Source organism: Melampsora larici-populina, assembly GCF_000204055.1.
Source record: "Melampsora larici-populina 98AG31 unplaced genomic scaffold MELLAscaffold_52, whole genome shotgun sequence".
Lineage (NCBI taxonomy): Eukaryota > Fungi > Basidiomycota > Pucciniomycetes > Pucciniales > Melampsoraceae > Melampsora > Melampsora laricis-populina.
Genome location: NW_006768816.1, coordinates 619302 through 641383, shown reverse-complemented (window position 1 = coordinate 641383; position 22082 = coordinate 619302). Strand labels below are relative to the sequence as shown.

The 22082-nt window shown below is 42.1% G+C and overlaps 6 protein-coding genes across 6 annotated transcripts; 4 read left to right on the top strand and 2 right to left on the bottom strand.

Moving 5' to 3' along the window:
• Positions 1-1357: 1357 nt before the first annotated feature.
• Positions 1358-3230, top strand: MELLADRAFT_73089 (family 5 glycoside hydrolase; the record flags this gene model as incomplete). The annotated part of the gene is made up of 7 exons (XM_007415604.1): positions 1358-1829; positions 1915-2019; positions 2108-2443; positions 2515-2697; positions 2768-2821; positions 2885-2914; positions 3001-3230. 7 exons carry the CDS (start codon positions 1500-1502, stop codon positions 3061-3063), a joined length of 1101 nt encoding a protein of 366 aa, XP_007415666.1.
• Positions 3231-5046: 1816 nt separating this feature from the next.
• Positions 5047-6172, top strand: MELLADRAFT_26204 (family 5 glycoside hydrolase; the record flags this gene model as incomplete). Its single annotated transcript, XM_007415605.1, has 5 exons — positions 5047-5196; positions 5262-5366; positions 5459-5797; positions 5872-6016; positions 6087-6172. Coding segments are annotated over 5 exons (825 nt in total), but the record flags the coding sequence as incomplete, so codon positions are not given.
• A 936-nt stretch (positions 6173-7108) lies between these two features.
• On the bottom strand, positions 7109-8021 carry MELLADRAFT_92810 (uncharacterized protein; the record flags this gene model as incomplete). Its single annotated transcript, XM_007415598.1, has 3 exons — positions 7109-7198; positions 7317-7801; positions 7880-8021. The coding sequence occupies 3 exons, from the start codon at positions 8019-8021 to the stop codon at positions 7109-7111; spliced, it is 717 nt and encodes a 238-aa protein (XP_007415660.1).
• Positions 8022-9122: 1101 nt separating this feature from the next.
• On the top strand, positions 9123-9855 carry MELLADRAFT_123278 (uncharacterized protein; the record flags this gene model as incomplete). The annotated part of the gene is made up of 5 exons (XM_007415606.1): positions 9123-9249; positions 9330-9383; positions 9475-9591; positions 9688-9753; positions 9833-9855. 5 exons carry the CDS (start codon positions 9123-9125, stop codon positions 9853-9855), a joined length of 387 nt encoding a protein of 128 aa, XP_007415668.1.
• A 940-nt stretch (positions 9856-10795) lies between these two features.
• MELLADRAFT_53696 (uncharacterized protein) lies at positions 10796-12910 on the top strand (the record flags this gene model as incomplete). Its single annotated transcript, XM_007415607.1, has 11 exons — positions 10796-10848; positions 10915-10993; positions 11083-11255; positions 11341-11421; positions 11444-11445; positions 11509-11683; positions 11759-11950; positions 12019-12097; positions 12136-12183; positions 12238-12704; positions 12781-12910. The coding sequence occupies 11 exons, from the start codon at positions 10796-10798 to the stop codon at positions 12908-12910; spliced, it is 1479 nt and encodes a 492-aa protein (XP_007415669.1).
• An 836-nt stretch (positions 12911-13746) lies between these two features.
• On the bottom strand, positions 13747-14716 carry MELLADRAFT_39349 (uncharacterized protein; the record flags this gene model as incomplete). Its single annotated transcript, XM_007415597.1, has 4 exons — positions 13747-13868; positions 13960-14417; positions 14506-14518; positions 14611-14716. 4 exons carry the CDS (start codon positions 14714-14716, stop codon positions 13747-13749), a joined length of 699 nt encoding a protein of 232 aa, XP_007415659.1.
• Positions 14717-22082: the final 7366 nt, after the last annotated feature.

Genomic DNA, 22082 nt, shown 5'->3' with positions numbered 1-22082 from the left:
GAGGGACTTAGTTAAGTTAGACTAACACCTGATGATAGTGAAGATCATGATTCAGTCTTCATGATGAGACCAAAAATGATCAGAGAATCACAATCTGGAGAAAAAAGATTGTCAGAAAGAAAATTATTGAGTTTGATGAGAAAAGAGAAAAGCATAACATAGTGATAAATGTGGTTATTCTTATACAAATAATTGAACACAATACACGTTTGCATGGCATTAGAAAGATTAAATATGCATTAGTCTAATCATGTAATGTACCATGGCAGGATGTGTGATGTCTCAATGCTCAATTAGATGTACTCATCATGTTTACCAGGATAGACCAAAAGCTAGAGAGTTGACACCATAATAATAATTCTCCCTATCCAAAGTTCCAAGTCTAAGTACATAGCTTGGTCTTAACAGTAGATTTCAGTCAATGTAAACCTATCATCAAAAAATGTATCTTGTGTTTGTCTTTAATTGGCATGCACACTAACTCCAGTGGAAAGCTGGATTGTAAAGGAAGTGTTTTGACAGCAAGATTGAATTTACACCTCTGAGTCTGACAAGACCTGGTTCAAAAAGTAGACTCAGAGTTTCCTCTGAAAAAAGAACCTAAGTTTTTCCAGTCTTTTGTTTCTGTCCCGGGTGAAAAGGGGCATCGCGTTCGCTGCAGCCATCGGGGGTTGGGTGCTGTTGGGTGTGACTTGAGAGACTCATCACACAACAGCTGAAATGTCAGAATTAGATCGCGTGCCTCTCAAGGCGAGATGCGACCCGTGAGATACAATCCTGCAAAGATTGACAGCGGGGCTGAGCCTGCGGATTTCGAAGGACTGCGCTGGGCACAGACGTGGGTGTCTGTCTGTGGTGCCGGAAAATGATCAAGGGTGATCCCGAATCCACTTGTTCTCCTCCGCGGCAGAAGACTAGGGAAGACTTCAAAGACACCATTCGTTGCTCGTCACTTACCCGGATCGCTGGTTTGAATGAGCTAAATCACTTGGGTACCGAAATCTCTCTCGAAATCTCAGATGATGTGAGATGATGCGGGCCAGGCAACGACATTAGTAACTATCAACAGCTGCCTTCGACCACTTGAGACAGCTAGACGGAGGTATGTATTGAGGCGATGGACATTGGGCTGGCAAGGGGAAATCGGAGAAGATGTGAGCACATCTTCCGCAGAGAAATATCAGTGGGGGAACAAGTACGATAGCGTGGTTAGTAGTCCAGCCAGAACATCAAGGAATACAGCCTTTGGCGTCCATTCTTTTTCTGTCCGTTTAAATAGTGGCTACTTTTTGAGCCCCCTCACGTATATAACTCAACACACACATCGTTTCCCAATACCCTTCAACTCATTGTCTTTCATCATCTATCATTTAACTGTTCTGAAATAACTTTGATAGTTTTGTCTTCTTATCGTCGAACCTGTGGTTACCTTTTCGGGTGTTTTCATCAATCAATAAGCTTTATCTCTCTTTTATAAACCTCCAGGCCATAAATTCACCATGAATTCCAACCTACAAACAACGCTTATGTTGCTGTGTGCACTGTTTTCCGTCGCAAGTTGTCGATCTATCTGGACTGGATCCGGTGAACAAGGAGAAACTTTGCTACAACGCCGAGAGAACAGCGTACCTGATCAAGCGGGACATCGGTCTGACCATCTACTTCCGCGCATGAATGGAGTCAATATGGCAGGATTGGAATTTGGGATCGGTAGTAATGGGGACAGGAATGGAAATCCACCTCAAGCGCCACCCCTTGATCAAATTCCTCACTTCATAAAAGGCGGGAGCAACGTTATCCGATTCCCCTTTGGCTGGCAATACATGCAGGTAATAAAGATCACCGTCAATGCTATCTAGCCTCGTCATTGGATATATCTGCTCATGATTGCCACGCTTGTTTTCTTGTGTTTAGGATACGATTAAAGGAGATCTCAATAAAACCTATCTTTCCCTTTTGGATGAATACGTGACTGCTACCACTCAGCTGAACGCAACTGCTATAATCGAGGTGCACAACGTACGTGACTCAGGTTTCGAGCTCTTCTTTTCCCCCTATGCTATCATTCATTGCCTGCTGTCTCCTTTCCCTCGCACGTTAAACATAGTTTGCCAGACGTGATGGTCAGATTATTGGCGAGAGCAGTGTAGGCGCAGACGCATTAGTAGATTTGTGGACCCGATTAGCCAAACATTATAATGATCAACCTAATGTGATGTTTGGATTGATGAATGAGCCTCACGACGTGACCAGCAAGATATGGATCGGCGTGGTCCAACAGGTCGTTACCGGAATTCGAAAGGCGGGAGCGGAAAACAATATCCTTCTTCCTGGTAACGCCTGGGAGCACCTTCTTACTTTTGCAGACGATTACAACAATGGATTGTCAGCGATCAAGAACCCAGATGGCTCGGTTCGAGGCTTGATTTTCGAGATTCATCAAGTTTGTTCTTGATTTGATTATGATGCTCCGCGAAGAATTGGCTGATAAAGTTGATTGCTCTTCATCTGAAGTACTTTGATTATAACGGGGTTGGGGACCAAAAAGAATGTACTCAAGATCACCTCAGCGAGCTGCAATCTGTTGTTGACTTGTTAAAGAAAGATGGCCGACAAGTTTTGATCACTGAATTAGGAGGTGGGAACTCTCAATCGTGTAGTGACATTATCCACAAATTTGTCGCGGCGGCCGCAAGTGTAAGATTGCTTTTCTCAACAAACCGACGTAAGGCCTTGTGTGAACTGATCTTTGTTATGGAATCCGCAGGCATACCCTACGGTCATCGGAACATTGATGTGGGGCGCAGGTTCATTCGCTCCTGTACGTTTTTTTGCTTCGCGTCTAAGGTATGGCCATATCATGCTGACTGGGTGACATGATTAGGATTACACTTTGGTGGTCACCGTCAAGGAGGTTAGTCAATTCATCCTCTACTTGAGGTCATTTTGGTCTCTCTTGAGTTCTTTCGACTGATCATCTTTTCCCATGATATGCTCCAGGGCAATGGATGGAAAGATCAAATGAACTTTGCTTCTTTGAAGACCGCGCTGGCCGCTGTCTAGATTTTTGCCGACTTTTCTAAAGCTCGCCTGTCTCTCACTCCTAAGGTCCTTCTGAATCAACGTAGTCTATGCTCTGATCAATGGATAGTACCTGAGATTGCAATCATTTGATTTAATCTAGAAGAGCTGCAATTCCGGATGCGTAATGATTCCACATCAGATTGACAACACCTTCATGCATTTGCACATGTATGATTGAGTTTTGCGTCCCAACATCAAGCTCGCCTTCCAAACAGGAAAAGTTGCTGATATTGAAATCACACTCGTAAACGACATGATGCTTTTGAATGTTCTCTCAGAATTTTGACCACAATATTGTCGAATCTACAGTGCTGATTGAACACGAGTCAGATTCTGACAACCCGTCATCTATTCGAGTTGACGTAGGGTAGCTTATAAGTCACAGTGACGTCTCTTCATCTTTCTATTACCTTCGTAACGTTTTGCTTGATCTAAAGGTGTGATGATCAATGCAAGTCTCTTGGTAGGGGCTATCAGTATCGCATTCCTAGAGTTTGTACGAATCTTAACGAGTTCGAACTTTTGAGCATTGTAACCGTGTGAGCCTATGATACCAATACCGACGAAAAGAAACGCCTTGGTGAACTTTCCATGTAGTACCCAGTATATCAAAAATTGATCAAATCAAACTGGGTATCAAAGAAAAATGCTCTTAGCGAATATTGTCATTCTTGCTTATCCTTGGAAGGAAAGACATACTGAGAAATTTAGCAGTTCTCGAAAGTAAAACACTATCAAATGATGTCATGTTCTTCACCTTTTCGGATAGAATTAAAATGGTGCCATGTATGTTGGCATACAAACACCACACTGAAAAAGAAAACGATTCCCCATGGTCAACAACATCGCTCTTTGAGTCGCATTCCTAGCCAAGGGTTGCTGGTCGTCTCCAGTTTGCACTCCATAATATTCTGCCCACTCTCAAAGGTTACCTTTTGAAGTTGACTTTGACGTTGGGCAATGGAAAAACCATGTCAAACCCTATGCCAAATGCACTTCAGATCGTTTTGCAGAGCAGCACCTTTGGTTTCGAATCGGAATGCACCGGGTAAGTACATTTGTTTGCTTCTACATGAAATTCTCTGTGGCGTCTCTGACCACTGGGGTTCGTTGAAAAAATGCACAGGTCCACAGAAAATCGACATTCAGATGGGCCCTGCTAACACATATTGGAGTAACCAAAACGAATTGCGACACATCAAAGCAGGGTCGCGGCGGCGAGCGCACTTTCCCTGTCTAGTCGGTAGCTCAAGATGCTGATGTAGCCCAGAAAGGGTCTCCCATGCTCAACGTGATTCCGATCATAAAGAATAGGGAAACCGTTGAAATGACTGACCCTCGAGACTCACATTTTTGGTACGCACGCGTGACGATCTTAACTTTTACTGCAAGGTATCGATAGGATTACAGAGGCCTGGGCGAGTTGCTTGATTTGGAGGGGTTCATTTTCATCACTGATATCCACAACACTAGAAGTGAGCAATATATAAGCCTGGCTCTGGACGTAGTCATTGTCATCATCTTCATTCCCTCAGTCATCATTTTTACAATCTTTCGCGACCTTTGGCCTACCGGTCCTTTACAATATCTCTTTGTCCTTTCGCTATATCCTTCTACGTACATTTAGGCTTTGCTTGACTAGCCATTCCATCCCTATCCGTTTACGCACTTCAGTCTTTCCTGTTTTCGAGCTGCGCTTTTGAATTCGACGTACTTTTTACTCGAGCATTACATACTTTTTAACTTTCTATATCAAGACAGTTCACGATGCTTAGATCCTCAAGGACATTGATACTTTTGGCGATGGTCTTTTGGTCGGCTGTAACCTGCAGTAGGATCCCAACGGAAGCTCCTCTTTCCTCTGGCCTCGCTGCACATAAACGTGACACCACAAATCCATCAGTTGACCCGAAATCCAGCCAAGCAACCCCTAAGCCACGTCACCCCCTCCCCCACATCCGTGGAGTCAACATGGCCGGATTAGAATTTGGAATCAATTCCAATGGCCAAAAGGGAGACAAGAACTTACCACCGGACTTGACTCAAGTAGATGACTTTGTAAACCAGGGATTCAACATGATCCGAATTCCATTTGGATGGCAATTTATTCAGGTTGGCCTGATCATTGATTCAAACCAAACCAATTATTTGAACTAACATTCATGTTCGTTCTTTAGCCCACACTCAAAGGAGAGTTGGACCCTACCCAACTTGCCCTCTTGGACAAACACGTGAATGCTGTACTTGCTAAAAAAGCTTACGTCATCATAGATTTGCACAACGTACGTGTTTCAAGACACAAGCACCCATCAGAACCCTCCACTTCAAGGCTTATTTCATCTCTTACCGATGATTTTGATCTCCTTTTCCAAAGTATGCACGTCATGAGGGTAAAATTGTAGGCCAAAGCGACGTAGGTGCTGATGCTCTGGTGGATCTCTGGACAAGATTGGCTGTGCATTACAAGGATCAAAGACATGTCACCTTTGGTTTGATGAATGAACCTCACGACGTGGACAGCAAAACATGGATCGGAACGCTTCAACAGGTTGTCACTGCTGTTAGAAAAGCTGGTGCGATTCGAACCAAGTTGATTCTTCCTGGCAATGCCTGGAGTCATCCTACCACCTTTGCCAATGATTACAATCTTGGATTGTCTGGGATCAAAAACCCTGATGGTACCCATCACGGTTTGATTTTCGAGTTTCACCAGGTTTGTAATCTCCTTTCCATCAGTGCACTGCACCCCATTTCAAGCTGACCTTTGTAAATCTTCCTTTCTGGCAGTATTTTGATAATGATGGCGTGGGAACCCAAAGGGAATGCAGTCAAGACCATATTGATGAGCTCAATTCTGCAGTCGCACTATTGAAGAAAGACGGACGTCAAGCATTGATAACTGAAATGGGTGGGGGCAACTCTCAGTCTTGCAGTGCGATCATCGCTAAATACGTCGCCGCCGTAGAAGCCGTAAGTAACGCCTGTCCCTCGCGTTCAATCAGCAGCTGACCTGAATACGATCCTTCACGACGCACCTCAGAACTATCCCACCATCATTGGTGCTTTGATCTGGGGAGGTGGCTCCTTTGCTCCGGTACGTCACATCTTTCTTAAACTGATGGGACGTCAACTCATTGACAATTCCCTTTTTTGAAAACAGAGCTATGAACTCGTGGTCTCAGTCAAGAATGTTGGTCCATATTCTTCTTGTAAACTTCAATTGAAACCCCTGGGCTGACCATCTCAATCTTATTCACAGGGAAACACTTGGCAAGCACAGGAAAACTTGAAGGCCTTCAAGACCGGGATGAAAACTATCTCCGCCACTTCCTAATTCTAGGATTAAATGCGGGATGAGATGCCATTTCCACTTCAGAATTGCATGATACATGTAAATAAGTAAAATACAATGTGCCCTGTGACCTATCCGATGTTTCTCATCATCAACATACAAATACCAACACAATCAATACCTTGCTTCCAATTGAAGGTCTTGTTATCAGAGAGTCAGAGAGCATATGTGAAATTAAAAGTGATATTCCCATCACCGTTTGGCATGTTTGAAATTTGATTACTTGCGCCATCGCCTACAAATATCACTTGAAACAGAATGAGGAGGGTTTTTGTTACTCTTTACGCTGTGTGAACACCCCATCTCTGCAGAAGACAACATGAGACACACTGAGACGTGAATGAATTTGCTTCAACATTCAGGTGACTAGTAGGTGCCAAAATGCAGCGAATTGTGCATTCCATCCATTAACGTTGCGTACAGCAGTCCCAAGTACCCTGTCAAGTGTCATCATCTTTTGTAGTCAGTCCGTAAGGGAGTTTAAATGATGGTCATCTGGAGCACTTTCCTCAAGTCTGACACGAGGTCAGCTAGTTTCTCTCAGTATCAATTTTGATTCAGTAGATGAAGACTCGTGCTATTCAAATCTATAGTTTGTAATCATTTTGAATATTGTGGACAAATATATGCACTAGATATAATTGCCCTGGAGCAGGATTGCATTTACAAATTTTACGCTCGAGTGACTCGGGTTCTCAAATTTGCTCGGTTCACAAACGCTAGTCGATGCTGTTCTGCTTTGAGCTTTAATACTTCAGATGTCTAGTTTAGCAATCGAAAAGTCATGCGTGAATCAGTACGTAATACATCTTCACCACCCTTGCGGTGTGAGGGATTAAATGAGGATTGTATATCGATGACAGAAGATAAGATAACATACCCCGTTTAGCACAGCGATCACCTCCATTGCCAATCGTTCACCAAATCTTTTTCCCGGTCTCCTTTCACTCTGTTTGACCATCCAAAGAATCCCTTTCCTAAGTCTCTGACGTTCCTGTAGAGCGACAGGAACAGTAGTGACCTTGATCCTTTTCTGTTCAGTACGTGTTAAAACCATTGGACTTGCAAGTTCCACAGCCTTAGTAAGAAGTGGTAGTGGTTCTTGATTGGTAATCAATCGAAGATGCGATAATAAGATTACACAATGTTTTTGAGCAATTGTTCGTTTTCCTTTACGCATCAAAAGACCGGTGATATAGCCAAGTAATGGATGTTCTAGCGGTGGTACGCTGACTGGCGGATCTCGGAATGACATCAATGCTGTTACATCTTCAGGAGCTGGAAAAGGTGGCGGTGGTTCGTAAACTGGTAATAGACGTGCTCTTGGATGTCGGTCTAGTGTTGATGAGGTTTTTTGAATACATTCTGTAAGATCAATAGAAAGAACGAGGTATTGCTCAGATCCCTATTCGGATGACAATTTTTTCAAGTTTGTGGACCCACCGGAAGAATTAGTATGAAATTGTTTGCATGTGGTGACTTGAGTGGCGATCGATTGAGATATACGTGATCGGGGCAGTTTTTGAAGCGGTTTTGTGGCGAGTGTCGTGATAGGCTTCAGACAAGATGTGAAGGAGAATGACATGGTGATGAAGTAGAAGTTCAAAAGGTTGAGCCGATGAAGTCTTTCCTCCAAGTTGAAGTCCCAAGCTTGAAAGTTCTTGACGGGCTGTACCGAGGTAGCCCGATCTGAACGGGTGATCCACCGCCATGGGTGATCCGACCCGCCTACTACTTCATCCAATGCAAAGGGCCGTCACAAACTTGGATCACAAACGCAAGATTCCATGAAGAAAGCTGATGAGGAATCTGGTATTCCTATTGATCTGTTACAGTTGATAGGTCTTGTGGCTTTTCTATTTTTTGATCAATGCCAATGAACTCGATCCATCAATCTCTCTTTTTCCTTCGTTCTTTTAGTCATTTGATGCAGCAGCTTGAGCCTTTGCCCAGGGAATTTACTGATCTGCGACCCTGTGGTTGATTCTATCTTTGTGATGCAAGAAATTTCGTATTTTCTTATCATTCTCTCTGTTTGAAAGTCAAATATGTGTAGATCATCCATGGCGAGTGACTTTGGACTTTGTATTTTTGCATCGCTAGTGACTGGTAAGAGTGAATATATACCCCTTGATTATCCGAAGTGAAGCTCGTTGATTGCCTTTCCCAATAAGTTGTCAGATATTCATGTTAGAAAAACCATAGAGAAGTATGCATTTTCCTATATCAATGAGTCGCATTTCCCTAACCTCAAACCCAAACGGTTTGATTGAACAAGAATTATGACAATTGTCTGCAGCAACGCCTTCAAGCAATATCTTCTTGGACAGGCAACATGAGAATAAGTAAAACATGTAATTTGGCACATAGGTCCCGCGGACATCCTACATCTATCAGGGTGTGTTGATTTAGACGAAAAATTCAAGGCGTTTGAATTCTCTGGACCCAACTCCACCTTCCGCTGTCAGCCACCTTCCCCATCGTCCTATGTTAAAACTTGTTGAACCTTATGGAACTAGCTGCGCTTGGCGTCTGCCTTTCCCCAAAGAGCCACCAAGAGGCGGAAGTTCTTCCAAGACCACATGAGATGAATATGTATAAGTAGAGCTCATATAATATATTAGTTGACCAGTTTCCGTGCCCTCTTCACCCGCCTACCATCATATCAATCATCACCTATATCAAAATGTCCTTCAAACAATATCTTACCATGGTTGTGATGTGTGTCACGATGTCTTTCTTGCTTAATATCAACTCGATCAATGCTAGGGATCTCGCTTGTACTGGTGGATACAATCCAGAAGTCCCAAACCGTGGGGCTCCGATATGTTTAAATCTTACAGATAAATACCTTCTGATGTTTCTTTCTTTCACTTTTTAGCTTGTTTTGTAGGTAAAGAGGGCGGGATAGAGCACACTTGTGATCCTCTCAAGTGTGGTCATGATAGTAAGTCAGACAAATACTTTTCTATTTCCTATAACATTTTGAACTTGAGAGTCTGATGGATTTAATTTTCATGAAATTGACGATTTTCCAGATGCTCATTTTGTTTCATGGGATAAATGTGTACCCTACCCTTCGCATGGTGTCCGTAATGTCCCTCCAGCTACAAAAAACTGCGTGACCTACACTTACTTTGACTCAAGTAGATACAGTCAGTATCAACTTTATTTTGCTCATTCACTCATCACACTTTGTTTTGATTCATCAACTTTGCTGATTTTGCCGCTTTCTCATCCAAATTCTTCAGTGTGTCACGATTCTCAAGATGCACGGTTTCTATGCCATCACACGGTTAACGATAGACCAGTCATAAGTAAGTCAGACCTATTTTTGATAATGTTAAAGTTAAGTAAATCTGACGAAAATTTCTTGTTTCTCATCCAATTTGATAGCATGTAAAGGATGTAGTAATTAAGATTGGAATCTTGATATCTCGAATGTTGACGGGAGAATTATCGGCAAGGTGTTTTAACGTAGTGTTCAAGTTGTAGTGGCACCCTTCCTCGTCACCATGTTCAATCGAAAATTTAATCAGTTCACCGTCATACTAAAAGGAGTATCGGAGAGAATGGTCTCATATTTTATGCTTGTTTTAGACTTGCTTACCTATAAGAATCTGTGTTGAGTTCTTCTTGAGCACGTGCAGCGTAAAAGAATTGAAGCACTGGGCAAGTTGGTTCTAAAGAGGTGCTCAGAATTTCATGATCTACTGGGTTCCTTTGTGCGGATTGAGATAAACATCAGAAGATAGGACTTGGTGAGCAAGGTGCCAAGACCAAGCCAGTCATATGAAATGTCAGGCGTGATATTTTTTGGAGCAAGCGAGCTTTTCCGTCACCAGTATGAGTAGGGTAGATTATGTAGATATGCGGGTAAAGGGCAAATAAATGATAAATGATGGGATACACACGGAGAAGGTGTAGTGTTGTATCCTGTAAGAGTTCTTCAAAACAAACAAAATCATGATCCAAAGAAAGCTTGGAAGAATGTGAACTTGTGATGTCATCAATCTGAATCCATCATTCAAGTCAAGATTAGGCTAGCTAATTAGATTGACTGAGCACTGGGTCAGTAGAATTATGCAACGCTGCAAGATAAATCAAGAATTCTCGATCTGATCTGCATACTTTGATGGATGATGAATGACTGGACCGGTGATACCCGAAAGTGACTGTAAAGTGTATGTGTATGTGTAGAATGAGGAAAGTGGAGTGGAAGTGGATTTACAAACTGGGCTGTGCTTCTTTACCTTAGCGCACTTTAAATCGACACTTTCTACAAATCCAATCCATCAAACCTCAACTAACCAACTAATACTTTCAATCTCAATCTAATCAGTAACACTTACCTTCAACATGTCTGGAATCGGAAACATGGGAAAACATGCACTCAGGGTTGCAAAGAATTAGTGAGCGATTTTGATTTACTTGAATCGAATTGAGTTCTTTAACTTATTATCATGGCTTCTTAACAGCACCAAAGGTTATTCAGACACTCAAACAAAAGTTCGAACTGCTACTTCTAACGATCCATGGGGACCATCTGGTACACAGGTATAGAATCATAACCCCCTTCATTGAAGAAATTGTTCGGATTGATTCATTTCTCTTTTTATGTTTTATTACAATTTTTTCAATCAAAGATGAACGAAGTGGCCACATTAACATTTAATCAACAAGATTTCATTGAAATTATGGAAATGATGGATAAACGTTTAAATGATAAAGGAAAGAATTGGAGACATGTTTTTAAAGCACTCACTTTATTAGATTATTTACTTCATGCAGGTAGTGAAAATGTAGTACTCTATTTCCGGTCAGTCTCAATCAATCTCTAAAGATCTATTCTCAATTGACAATCCTTTCATCAATTTGAATACCCTTTTTATCATTTTTTATAGTGAAAACGTATATATTATCAAGACTTTGAAGGAGTTTCAATATATAGATGAATATGGTAAAGATCAAGGGGCGAATGGCGAGTTAGTTTCATACTTGAAAAAGACGTTGAAATTCATTTCACTTTAAGCTTATCGATCCAATCTATATCATCGGTATTCACATAACAGTGCGACAAAAAGCCAAAGACATTTCCAATCTATTGATGGACGAAGCCCGCTTACAGGATGAGCGTCGATCTCGTGCTCATATGCGTGATCGAATGACTGGTCGTCGTCCTAATAGCTCAGGAGAAGATGATGCACCAAGGCGGGCTAAAAGTGTTCCTCCCGCTAGGCAAAACAAGTTGGTTATTATTCATACTTTGTCAATCATAAAGACTGTTTCATTGACATCTCTTATACTTTGATTGTTATGTAGCGAGGATTCTGAGCTTAACAGAGCTCTAGAGCTTTCGCGTCTCACTGCTGCTGAAGAAGCTGAACGTCTCAAAAAGAAACCACCAATTGATCCTGAGCTGGAAGAAGCAATGCGTTTGAGTCGTGAGGAGGAGGCCAACCGCCGAAAGTTGGACCCCAACGCATCAGCTCTGTTTGATGACGGTTACGATATGTTAGTCACCAATTTGAAGGCTTATCATGAGAATCCTTCCCTCACGCCTTATCACCTCTACTTCACAGGCATAATAACAACCAAAACCAACAACCTGACTTGATCGACATGTCTATGCCCGTGCAGCCAACGGGGCTTTCAACCTCAGTTTGCGTCTTTCAATCCTTATGCTGCTCAACAACAAGAAGAATTCATGCGTGCACAGCAAATGGAACAACAACGACAGCAGGTACGTCCTTTTATCACCCCTTGACATCAGATTTAGCATTCTAATGTGTATTGTCCAGATGGAGGAACAAGCTCAATACGAAGCCATGATGCAGCAACAAATGTATCTCCAACAACAACAACAACAGCAACAACAATTCATAATGGCGCAACACACTGCTGCACCTATCCAACCACAAATGACGTCATACGGTTCTAACAACCCATTTGCTCAATTCTCCCAACCACCAAGCTTTAGTCAACCGAGTGTGGCTACTCCTCCACCTCGTGCACCATCTGCACCGCCTTCATCTTCTTTCAACTTCAATGATTATGCCAATTTGAGTAACTCATCTAATCATCAACAACACGTTTCACCACCTATGCCAGTCCGTACAGCTTCCAATGCTGAAGCATTCAAACGACCTCCAATGAACAATCCACCACCACCTAAAGACGATGGACAACATGCTAAACTGGCTGCACTTTTGGCTGCTGGTGGAGGTGTTGATACATTTGGTAATGAAGGTAGTATGAGAGTACCAGTGTAAGTACTCTTCATTATATCATTGAAGTACCTTTCTTTGAGACTGATTGGGGTTTTCTTGTGCGTGGGTTTCTAGTGGTTCACCTTTTCATCCTTCTAATAGAGTGGCAGTTCAAAAGACAGGAGGTGCACCAAATCCATTTGGAAATCAATCGACTAATCAACCAAATAATGGTCAACCAGAGAATCCATTTTTTACAATTTAAATTAAGATCATCTTTATTTTTTTAAAGCTCGTTTTTCAATACTGGGTTTTGCATTTAAAGGATCAATCTCATCTTTCATGTTCTTTTTCATGTCCTGTTTCTCATTTTTCTTTTTTTTTCTTTGGATCTCAAAAGTCTGTTTATTTGCTTCATTCTTGAGATTTGATTTTTTTTCACATTCAGCTCCTTTTTCATATATATGTTGTATGGTAAAATGATTTATTTTATAAATGAGAAGGGTTTATAGGAGGTGATGGATGGACAATGTGATATAAAAGATGGATAAGCTTGAAATTTTAACTTTTAACTGGTAGCCTGATTTGACATTAAGAGCTTTTGTTTGAGCTCCTTGAATGATTACCTATCTCATCAAGTTAGAGACGAATAAATCTTTGAACTGAGAAGGCATCTTGTGTCACAATGCGCTGTCAGATTGTGAAAGGACAAAGGAGGCCATGATGGGTACAATTTTCGCCTTTATATTTACATCCCATCCTTTTTATTTGATAGTAATTACATAATCTAACTCGTAAGACAGAAGTAAAAGAAATTGAAGCCCATTTATTTGCATTGCGAGGTTATCCTCTAGAAAACCTATTTGAGTCATAAGACAAGAGAATAAGAAATTGAAACCATTTATATGGATTGTGAGCTTGTTTTCTTCAGAAGAACTAAGAAAAAGTTATATTAAAAGTATTCATGTATATTTTGATTTGAGCTTTTTCATCTTGAAATTGAGAATCAGCAGTAAGCCGAAAAAACGAGAGTGACTTTTTGAATTTTTGAATGATGAGAAGGTTTAACTGGTTTTTGAGTTTTGGTTTGATTGGTTTCCTTTAAAGGTTTGAAATTTTAGATTTCTTTAATTCGGTTTCTACGATTTCTTTCATTTCTTTAATTACTACACCAGGTTGTGGTGAACCAAAGACAGCTGTACCAGCAACAATCACATTAGAACCTATATCAAAAAAAAGCAAAAAACAATCAATATTTGAATCAAAGAACCTCAAATGATCGATCATCTTCATGACTCAAGAGATTTGATTTACCTGCTTCTGCACAAGGTTTCACAGTCTTAGGTCCAACCCCACCATCCACCTGAATATCTTTCTCGGGAAACCTTTCTCTTAATTCTTTAACTTTAATCACACATTCTTCCATAAAAGCTTGACCACCTCTACCCGGATGAACAGTCATGACCAATAACAAATCCACTAGTTTTCCAATCTCATTGGTAATCAGATTAGAAGGAGTATCAGGAGAAATCGCAATTCCTGCTTTCATTCCGGTTTCGTGAATTTTTTGTATGATTTCGATTGGGTCTTGATGAGAAGATGTACATGCTTCGATATGAAATGTATAAGATGATCCACCTGCTTTTGAAACATCTGGAATCCATTTCAATGGATCTGCTACCATCATATGACAATCCATATATGCACCTTGAACTGATTTGGCTACACAAGCTAATACTGGTGCACCGATGGTGATATTGGGTACGAAATGACTAACGAATCAAGAAGATTCATCATGATTAGTTTCAGAATCTCTTGCTTTTTTTTCAAGATCTCAAATCGAATTGAAATGATGATTACCCATCCATGATATCTGAAACATTAAGAACAAAGAATCGATTGAATAGGATTAATCTCAATCCTTAAGTTTTATCAAATCAATCAAGAATATCAAAAGATTCTTACCCATATGTAACCATTCTGCACCATCTTTAATCACTCGTTTACATTCAGCTGTAAGATTACCAAAATCACTTGCTAGAACTGATGGAGCAATAATAGCTTTCACCATTGTTTTCTTTTTCTTTCTTTTTCTTTATCGAAGGTTTGGATTCAGATCTAGTTTGGCTTGTTGATGAATTTGAAGTTGATGATGATTTGGTTCTATAAGTTCGATTGAGGGTTAAATCGGTTTGGATGGTTTAGTGAAATTCGATTTAAATACAAGATGATTAAGTTTTCTAAATTTTTAACTTTACTTTCTTTAAGTCAAATCTCTCTTCAAAGTGACTTTCTTATTTAAATATCAATATCACTTGATCTGATGATCATACTATAATCAGATATCAAATGAAGATTTTCATCAAAGCCTTGAATGGTGATAAAAAGGTTGGTTACAATTTATCTAAACAGCCATCAATGATAATTCAAACTTGTTTGAAAAGTCTGATGACAATAATGACATGATAGAAAATTTACTAAAAATCAAATCAAACCAAACCATAAAAAAGGAGAAGACTAAAGATAAATTCAACCAAAAATAAACATTAATTCTTAGTAAGAGATTGAGGAATTTTGGATAAAATTACTTCAGGAGCCCATGAAGATGTTATCTGAACAAGTCATTATAAAGTTAAAGAGTCCTCAAAGGTGTGTATGAAGACCCTGATGGAACAAGTTTGATATGTGACTAATTGATGATTTTTTGTGGAATCTAGCTGTACTCTTCAATAACTTTCCTAACAAACAAAAGGAAAAGACTCAGAGCCTATGTTTATGTGGAATGGTACACCTATTATCCACTCCTTAACAAAATATCTCAGATAAAAGAAGCCCTTCAGTCTCAAATATTGTATGTTGTCCTTCAACCTCATCAAACCCTTCAGCCCCTGAGAAGAGTTTGAAAGATAACTCTGATTCAAATATGTATCCTTTTTTAACCATGGATGTTGACACACGTGGTAAGAAGACAAAAAATAAACCAAAAAGGCGTTGGAAATTACTAAAACAATCAATTGCATAGAGAAGCCACAGAAAAAAGAGAAACTATGTGGAGTTACTTCATATTCCAAGGAGTCTGAGGATTATTTCAAGTTCTTTTAAATTTTTACAGTCAATTTCAGAAAACTTGGAAACTTTTGCCCGCCAAACTTGAGCAAATTGGCGTGGAATTCTTTCCAAGCTTTGTGAAAATGACAGGACTATCCAAGTAGATTGATCATGATTATGCAGTACCCAATCACAAAATAGTCCCAATATAAGGATCATAACCATTACTATAAGACATAGCCTGGTGTACTAAGACTACGAGTACCAAGGGCAATGAAAAACAAGTGGATATAGAAACACAAACACAACCACACTCCAAAAGACTGAAAGAAGCTCTAAAGCTCAGCAATTAAACACATGCCCAGGATTATAATCCTAATGGCCTATGAGTAACTTGGAATCTGTCTATGAAGACATCTTTGATGTTGGTTATGAATCAGATTCAGATGAAGATTTAATCCAATCATTTCAACTTTATTTTAGTGTTTTACTCCTTTTTCCAATCTCTCAAATTCAGATTTCTTTTCCCAACTGATCAAGGGTCCCAAGTCTGAGACTATCTTCAATCTTTGGTAGCTGACAGAAAATGTATCTGAACAATATCTTGGGTATTGTACAAGCGCAGTAGAACTTAAAGTTCTTCAGCTTCAGTCCAGAAGGACAGATCAGGTGAACCTAAAGTACTTAATTTATCATGACACCAAGGATCCATTCAGATCTTGTATGTCATCAGTTTACAGCTTCACCTTGAGTCATTTGTTGCATTAGGGTCTGATTCTGAACAAGATACATCATATGGTCAGAACTCACAAAACTTATCAACCATCAACAAATGTCATTTTAATTGCCAGGATATTTTGACTTGTGGCCCGTGGGGGTAGTCCACCACGTTGTAGAGCGACGCTTCAAACCGCAGTTTTGTTTTCTATGTCATCTTCCAACGTGTTGTCGGGATCCTTTTCTAGTTACTTGCCCTTGCGGCAATGCTGTCGACATTTCTCTGTGCAGCCAAGTCAAAGTGCATGTAGCACATTTAGACCGCATACATCCAACTCGTGATCGCTCTCATTAGTTGGGATGTGATGAAACTATGATAGCTCAGATAGCTCATATACTTGAACGCTGATCTACATATATGCGGCAAATATCGAAGCCCCACCCGTTTCATGGTACCTCAATGCTGTGATCGATTGCGAGGTGATGTGATGCGATGTGATGTAACAGTCTTTTAGCCTCGAGTAAGCTTTCATGACAAGTTTCGGATTTTACGATTTGAAAGATGACGAAAGTGCTAGATCTGCCCACGAGACGCGTATCTTTGAAAGGCTGTGTTTCTGTGTGTCTAGAGTAGGTGACGTCATAGAGGGTAGCAGCCCCATTGAAGACTTGATAAAGATTTCTCATTTGTATCGGAGTCGGGTGGAAGGCACTGTTCTTTATCGAGTCAAACTTAAAGTCTTCACCCACCAGGTTTACCGTTTGAATGAAAACTAGCCAAGAACTGATTGTAAGAGGAAGCGAAAGAACAGACGTCCATTGAACTTGTTATAGCTCACACCTGCTCACACACCTTATTGGTTCGTTAGCTTTTCTTTGCTTTTGTGTAGTTGAGATCGATGTCAATACTAACTTTCTTTCTTCTCCGGCCTCTCTATCAAGAAACAAAAGCCCTCACCTCAACCCGCGCCGTCAGAAAAGTGATCCGTTTTGAAGCCGGTTCCATTGGAAAGCAATTCATAGATCGAAAAACCAAATTCAAACTTCAGTTATTTGATTGATAACATTTAACCGGCCACATTGATCGTTAGCCATACACACTTTCATATCATTTGTTTTACATACTTGCTATTCTTTCTTCCAGGTGAAGCCAATTGGTAAGTTTAACCAGCGCTGCAGTACCGTTTTTGTATTTTATCTTACAGTTGACTGTCTTCAAATTGAACTTTGGATTTGCTTGGTGACCTTGGTGGATGGCCGACTTCGGATTTTTAACTTTTTTTTTAGTACAGCTTGATTTTTGTCTTGTCTTGTCTTGAAGTTGACAGTTTTGATAAGCAGTCGGTAAAAACCTATCTGTTTCTTCCTTGACTTCAGTCTCCTATTCCCTTTTCAAGTCTATCCATTCGATCTTTCTCTTCGCAGATTCGATATTTTTGTTTGTTCATTCAAATTTCTGTCTCCTGTACTCTCTATCTTCTGATTACCATCTCCTGTATCTCCCTTCCCTCTTATAGCCTGTTTGCTTCATATATTCTTTCTCGATTTTTCTTTCTTCTACTTCCCCTTCTTCCTACATAACGCTCAAAGTCTATCCCAAGTTACATACTTCTTTACGATTAATTCCTTTCAATCGATCACCTCTTTGTCTCAAACAAGCAAGACCACATCTTTTCTTGGAGTTTCCTCAAGGGCTCATCAAAGAATAGGTAAAGTACAATGTGGCTTTCTTCACTTGTTTTATTCTCCTATCATCATATCTCTTCACCACCTCTCTCTACCATTTCATTGCACGGTTAGATAGTCCACATTCACAATCAAAAGCTACCCTGTTCAAGATCGATATGCTTTGAATTTATCCTAATTTATCTCAGTGGCTTGAATCAATGTCCGATACAGGACTGCGTGTTTCTTACTGTTCTTTCCTTTCTGTTACACAGTCAATTGAGCAGGCAGTGAACACGCGTTTCAGGTTTTCTTCGCTCTTACATCTCCGCTTCGTGTGAGATCGTCGACAGGTGTCTTGAAAATCCTCCGTAGACTTTGACACTTCTTAAACGCTTCGACTCTGGTCACAATCTGGACGATTCAGCTTTGTAACAAATTCAGAAGCATATTTACCGTCTCTCTCAACCCTTAAATCGACACATACCTTTTCTGAAATTTCCTCACATCATGCCTTTCACGGGCAAACTCGCTTCTGCTTTGACTGTCGGTGCCAAGACATGGTATGTTCAAACGAGCTTGCTCACACAAATCAGCCAAACTCTCTTCTTACCTCTGCTCACACTCTGTATCTGCTCCATTCTTAAACCTGAACCACTAGGCGACCAAAGACAGCCAATGAACAATTTGAAGAAGCCCAACAGAAACGATTGGCGGAGGCAGAACAAATGAAAAGGCACGCACTCCAAAAAAAGATAGAAACAGTAAGTCTTTTGCGCTTTTCTTGCTGGTAGGATCATCGAGTGAGCTGACTTTATTTTGCTGATGCTCTCTACCGATCATAGTTGGAAAATGTACGAAAACTTGAAGCTAAGACCCAAGCGTTGAACGAAATGGCCATGGCGGTGAGCTTCACTCCCTTTAAACGTCTCCTTTCATCTTCCCTCTGCTGACGATTCTGGTTGATGCCCTCCATCTCAAAATCCCTATGCAGGCTGAAATACGTAGTCAGGTAATTCTTCACCGCCCATAGCATCTGTCCCGAAAGTCGTAGCATGATGACTCATATCTTGTATTACCTTCCAGGAGCATGAAGTGGCAATGAAAGAACGACAACTAGTGGACGCTAGAAGAGCCGAATTGGCGAAACTCGAGCTTGCCAAACGTCTTGGACGGGAGTCTCTAAGTGAAGCCGATCTGGCTCGAATTAGGCGTGAGCGAATGAAGGCAGAATTGTTGGCTCGGGCAGCTGGGGTATGTAGACAGATTCCCTTCCATTTCCAGTTGGTGAGGCTTCAATCGTTGACACGCACTTTCAATTTTAGAATCACGCCGTTCAAGAGAGTATGCGACCCATAAAGGCCGGTATCGACCTGGGACCACACCGGGTTTCAATGCCACCCCCACCACCTACTTTGCACACCCTACCACCACCACCTATACATCACCATATGCCGATGCCTAGTAGGACTCCATCAGCCGCCGGCCATCTTTCGCATCAGCACATGCCCATGCCAATGGCGCCTCCGATGTCTCATACACCCATGCCCCGGCCACCCATACCTATGCCTGTACCCCCACCACCAATGCCGATGGCTGATCTTCATCGCCGAGTCCCATCTGAACCCAGCCTCCACATGCGGCGACTATCAGGCAGTTTACAACCTCCTTCGCTCGGCGTCGCCGCTGGTCGAGGTCAATGGGGTTCGCCTAACAACGCCTTGAGGGGCTCTAATCATATTCCACATCTTGGTGGCACAACTCCTGCACATCTCGACCGACCCTCCAGCGTTCATCATCATGACTCTCGCCTCCGGAATGCCAATCTCCGTGCATTGAAAGAAGAATCGATTGCGCAATTGGCCATTCGAGCTCAAGCTGAACGACTACGTAGAAGACGCTTGCAACAACTTGACGGTCAAGCTCGAGCTAGTAATTTGAGAGCTCAAGCCTTACGTGATCTGAGGAAGCGTGAATTGATGATGAAACTACGAGAGCGAGGTATACAACAACGCGAAATCGACAGCCAGGTCCGATTGATGGCTGAACACGAACAAATGATGACGGAAGCTCAATTGAGGGAAATGCGTGACCTAGAACACCGGTTGATGTTGAAGGAGAAGGGTCTTCAAGAACGTGAAATTCAGGATCAGATCCGAAGACGAGAAGAGAAGGATCGGGAGATCTTACGCATTGAACTTGAAAAACTTGAAAGAGAACTACGTCGCAAGGAGCTACTAGATGCCGAGTTGGCCATCAAACATGCTTTCGAGAGGGGTGAATCACCTCCTTTGGGTATCAAACGTCCCACCATTGATGAAATCGAAAATGAGGGACTTCTCGCAGAGGACTTCTTCGATGACTTTGATTCACTCGACCCTCGAATCCGTCAAGAAATTCTGGCGGCTACTAGCCTATCTCCTGATTACCATCGTGGTCATGGTCGCAGTCCAAGTGTCGGCGCGCCAACTCCATTGATGCGTGCTTCTTCGCCCGGCGCCCACTCACACACTTCTCAAATGCGCGATCGTATCCGCGATGAACAGATCCGAATGTCTGAGGAGAATCAAATCCGAGAAGGCGTTCTTGCTTCACTCTCTAGAGCTAACACCCCTCGTATACGTGATGAAATCTTGAGCCAGATGACCCCACGCTTGCGAGAGGAGACATTAGAAAACGAAAGGCGAGCAGCGGCGGGCATTTCACCACGAGAGGAGATGTTAGGTGATCGACTCAACAACCATCCCACTGGAAGGCCCCGTAGCCAGAGCTTTGATCGACGTAGTCCAGGAATCCCATCCACGCCTCGACAACGAGAAGAATATCGTGCTGCGTTACTTGATGAAGCCGAGGCGCGGGACAGGGAAGCTCATAGGGCACAAGATTCTATTCGACATAGGGAGGATCTACGATATCGAGAAGACCAAAATCAAATGAATTCTGTCCCCAGCCAACACCGACGAACTCCTAGCATGCGTGACAACCTGGAGCTTCATCACGATTCTGCTCACCGTCATCTAGACTTACCGCCCAGGTCTGCTTCTAGGGCCAGCTCGAGAGGTGGTGACTACGATGCTGTTCCCCGCTCAGTATCGAGGAGTGGAAGTATCCGAGACGGCTACAGCCCTGTTGAAAGGCTCGGTCTCCCGAGTCGACCCGCATCTCGCAATCTGACGGCAGAAGATTTGGGTTTGACCAACCTTTTGGGCAACAACGCTCGTGCAGCCTCTCGTGAGCGCCAGCCTGTGTCTGCTCACGTACCGAATGACGACCTCCTTGCAGCTAGATTACACAGTGCTGCGGTCAACAGTGAGCTCAATGGCGGCACCCGATCGAGGGCTAATAGTCGTGCTGAGAGACCAGATGAAGACCTTTTGCGGAACGCACGCAGTCAACTCGCACATGATTCCAGTCTTGGACTGGGGTCTCTGGCCGGACTTAGCAGCATTCGATCACGAGCCAATAGTCGAGCCGAAGCTCCTAGCGATGAAGTCTTGAGAGGCATGAGTCGCAATTCGCTTGGTACTGACCTCCCGAATACCGGTGGTCGTCGATCGCGAGCAAATAGCATTGTCGGTCAAGGTCACCAAAACCTACCTAGTCGATCTCCTCGACCGAGTGAATTCGGCGAATTCGGATTACAAGACGAATCACTCCGAGGTAGGGAATCACGCGTACCATCTCGAAACGCGGGACACGCTCTATCACCTGGTTACAGCTTGATGGGTGAGGGCGGTGGTTGGAACTCACTCTCAAATGAAGAACTTTCTCAGTTATCCACCGAGCAGCTTGAGATGCTATTACTCAGCGAGAGTGGCGATTATCCTAATCTATCATATGACTCTATGCCAGCGATGACTAAGGAGGAGATATCTCAATTGACGCCAGATCAGTTAGATGCGTTTTTGGCCGGACAAGATGGACGTGGAGGAATGAGTGGTATGAGTCTTTCATCTGGTGGACCGCATCGAAACCTCAGCCGAAGACCCTCGCGCAATGATTTGGGA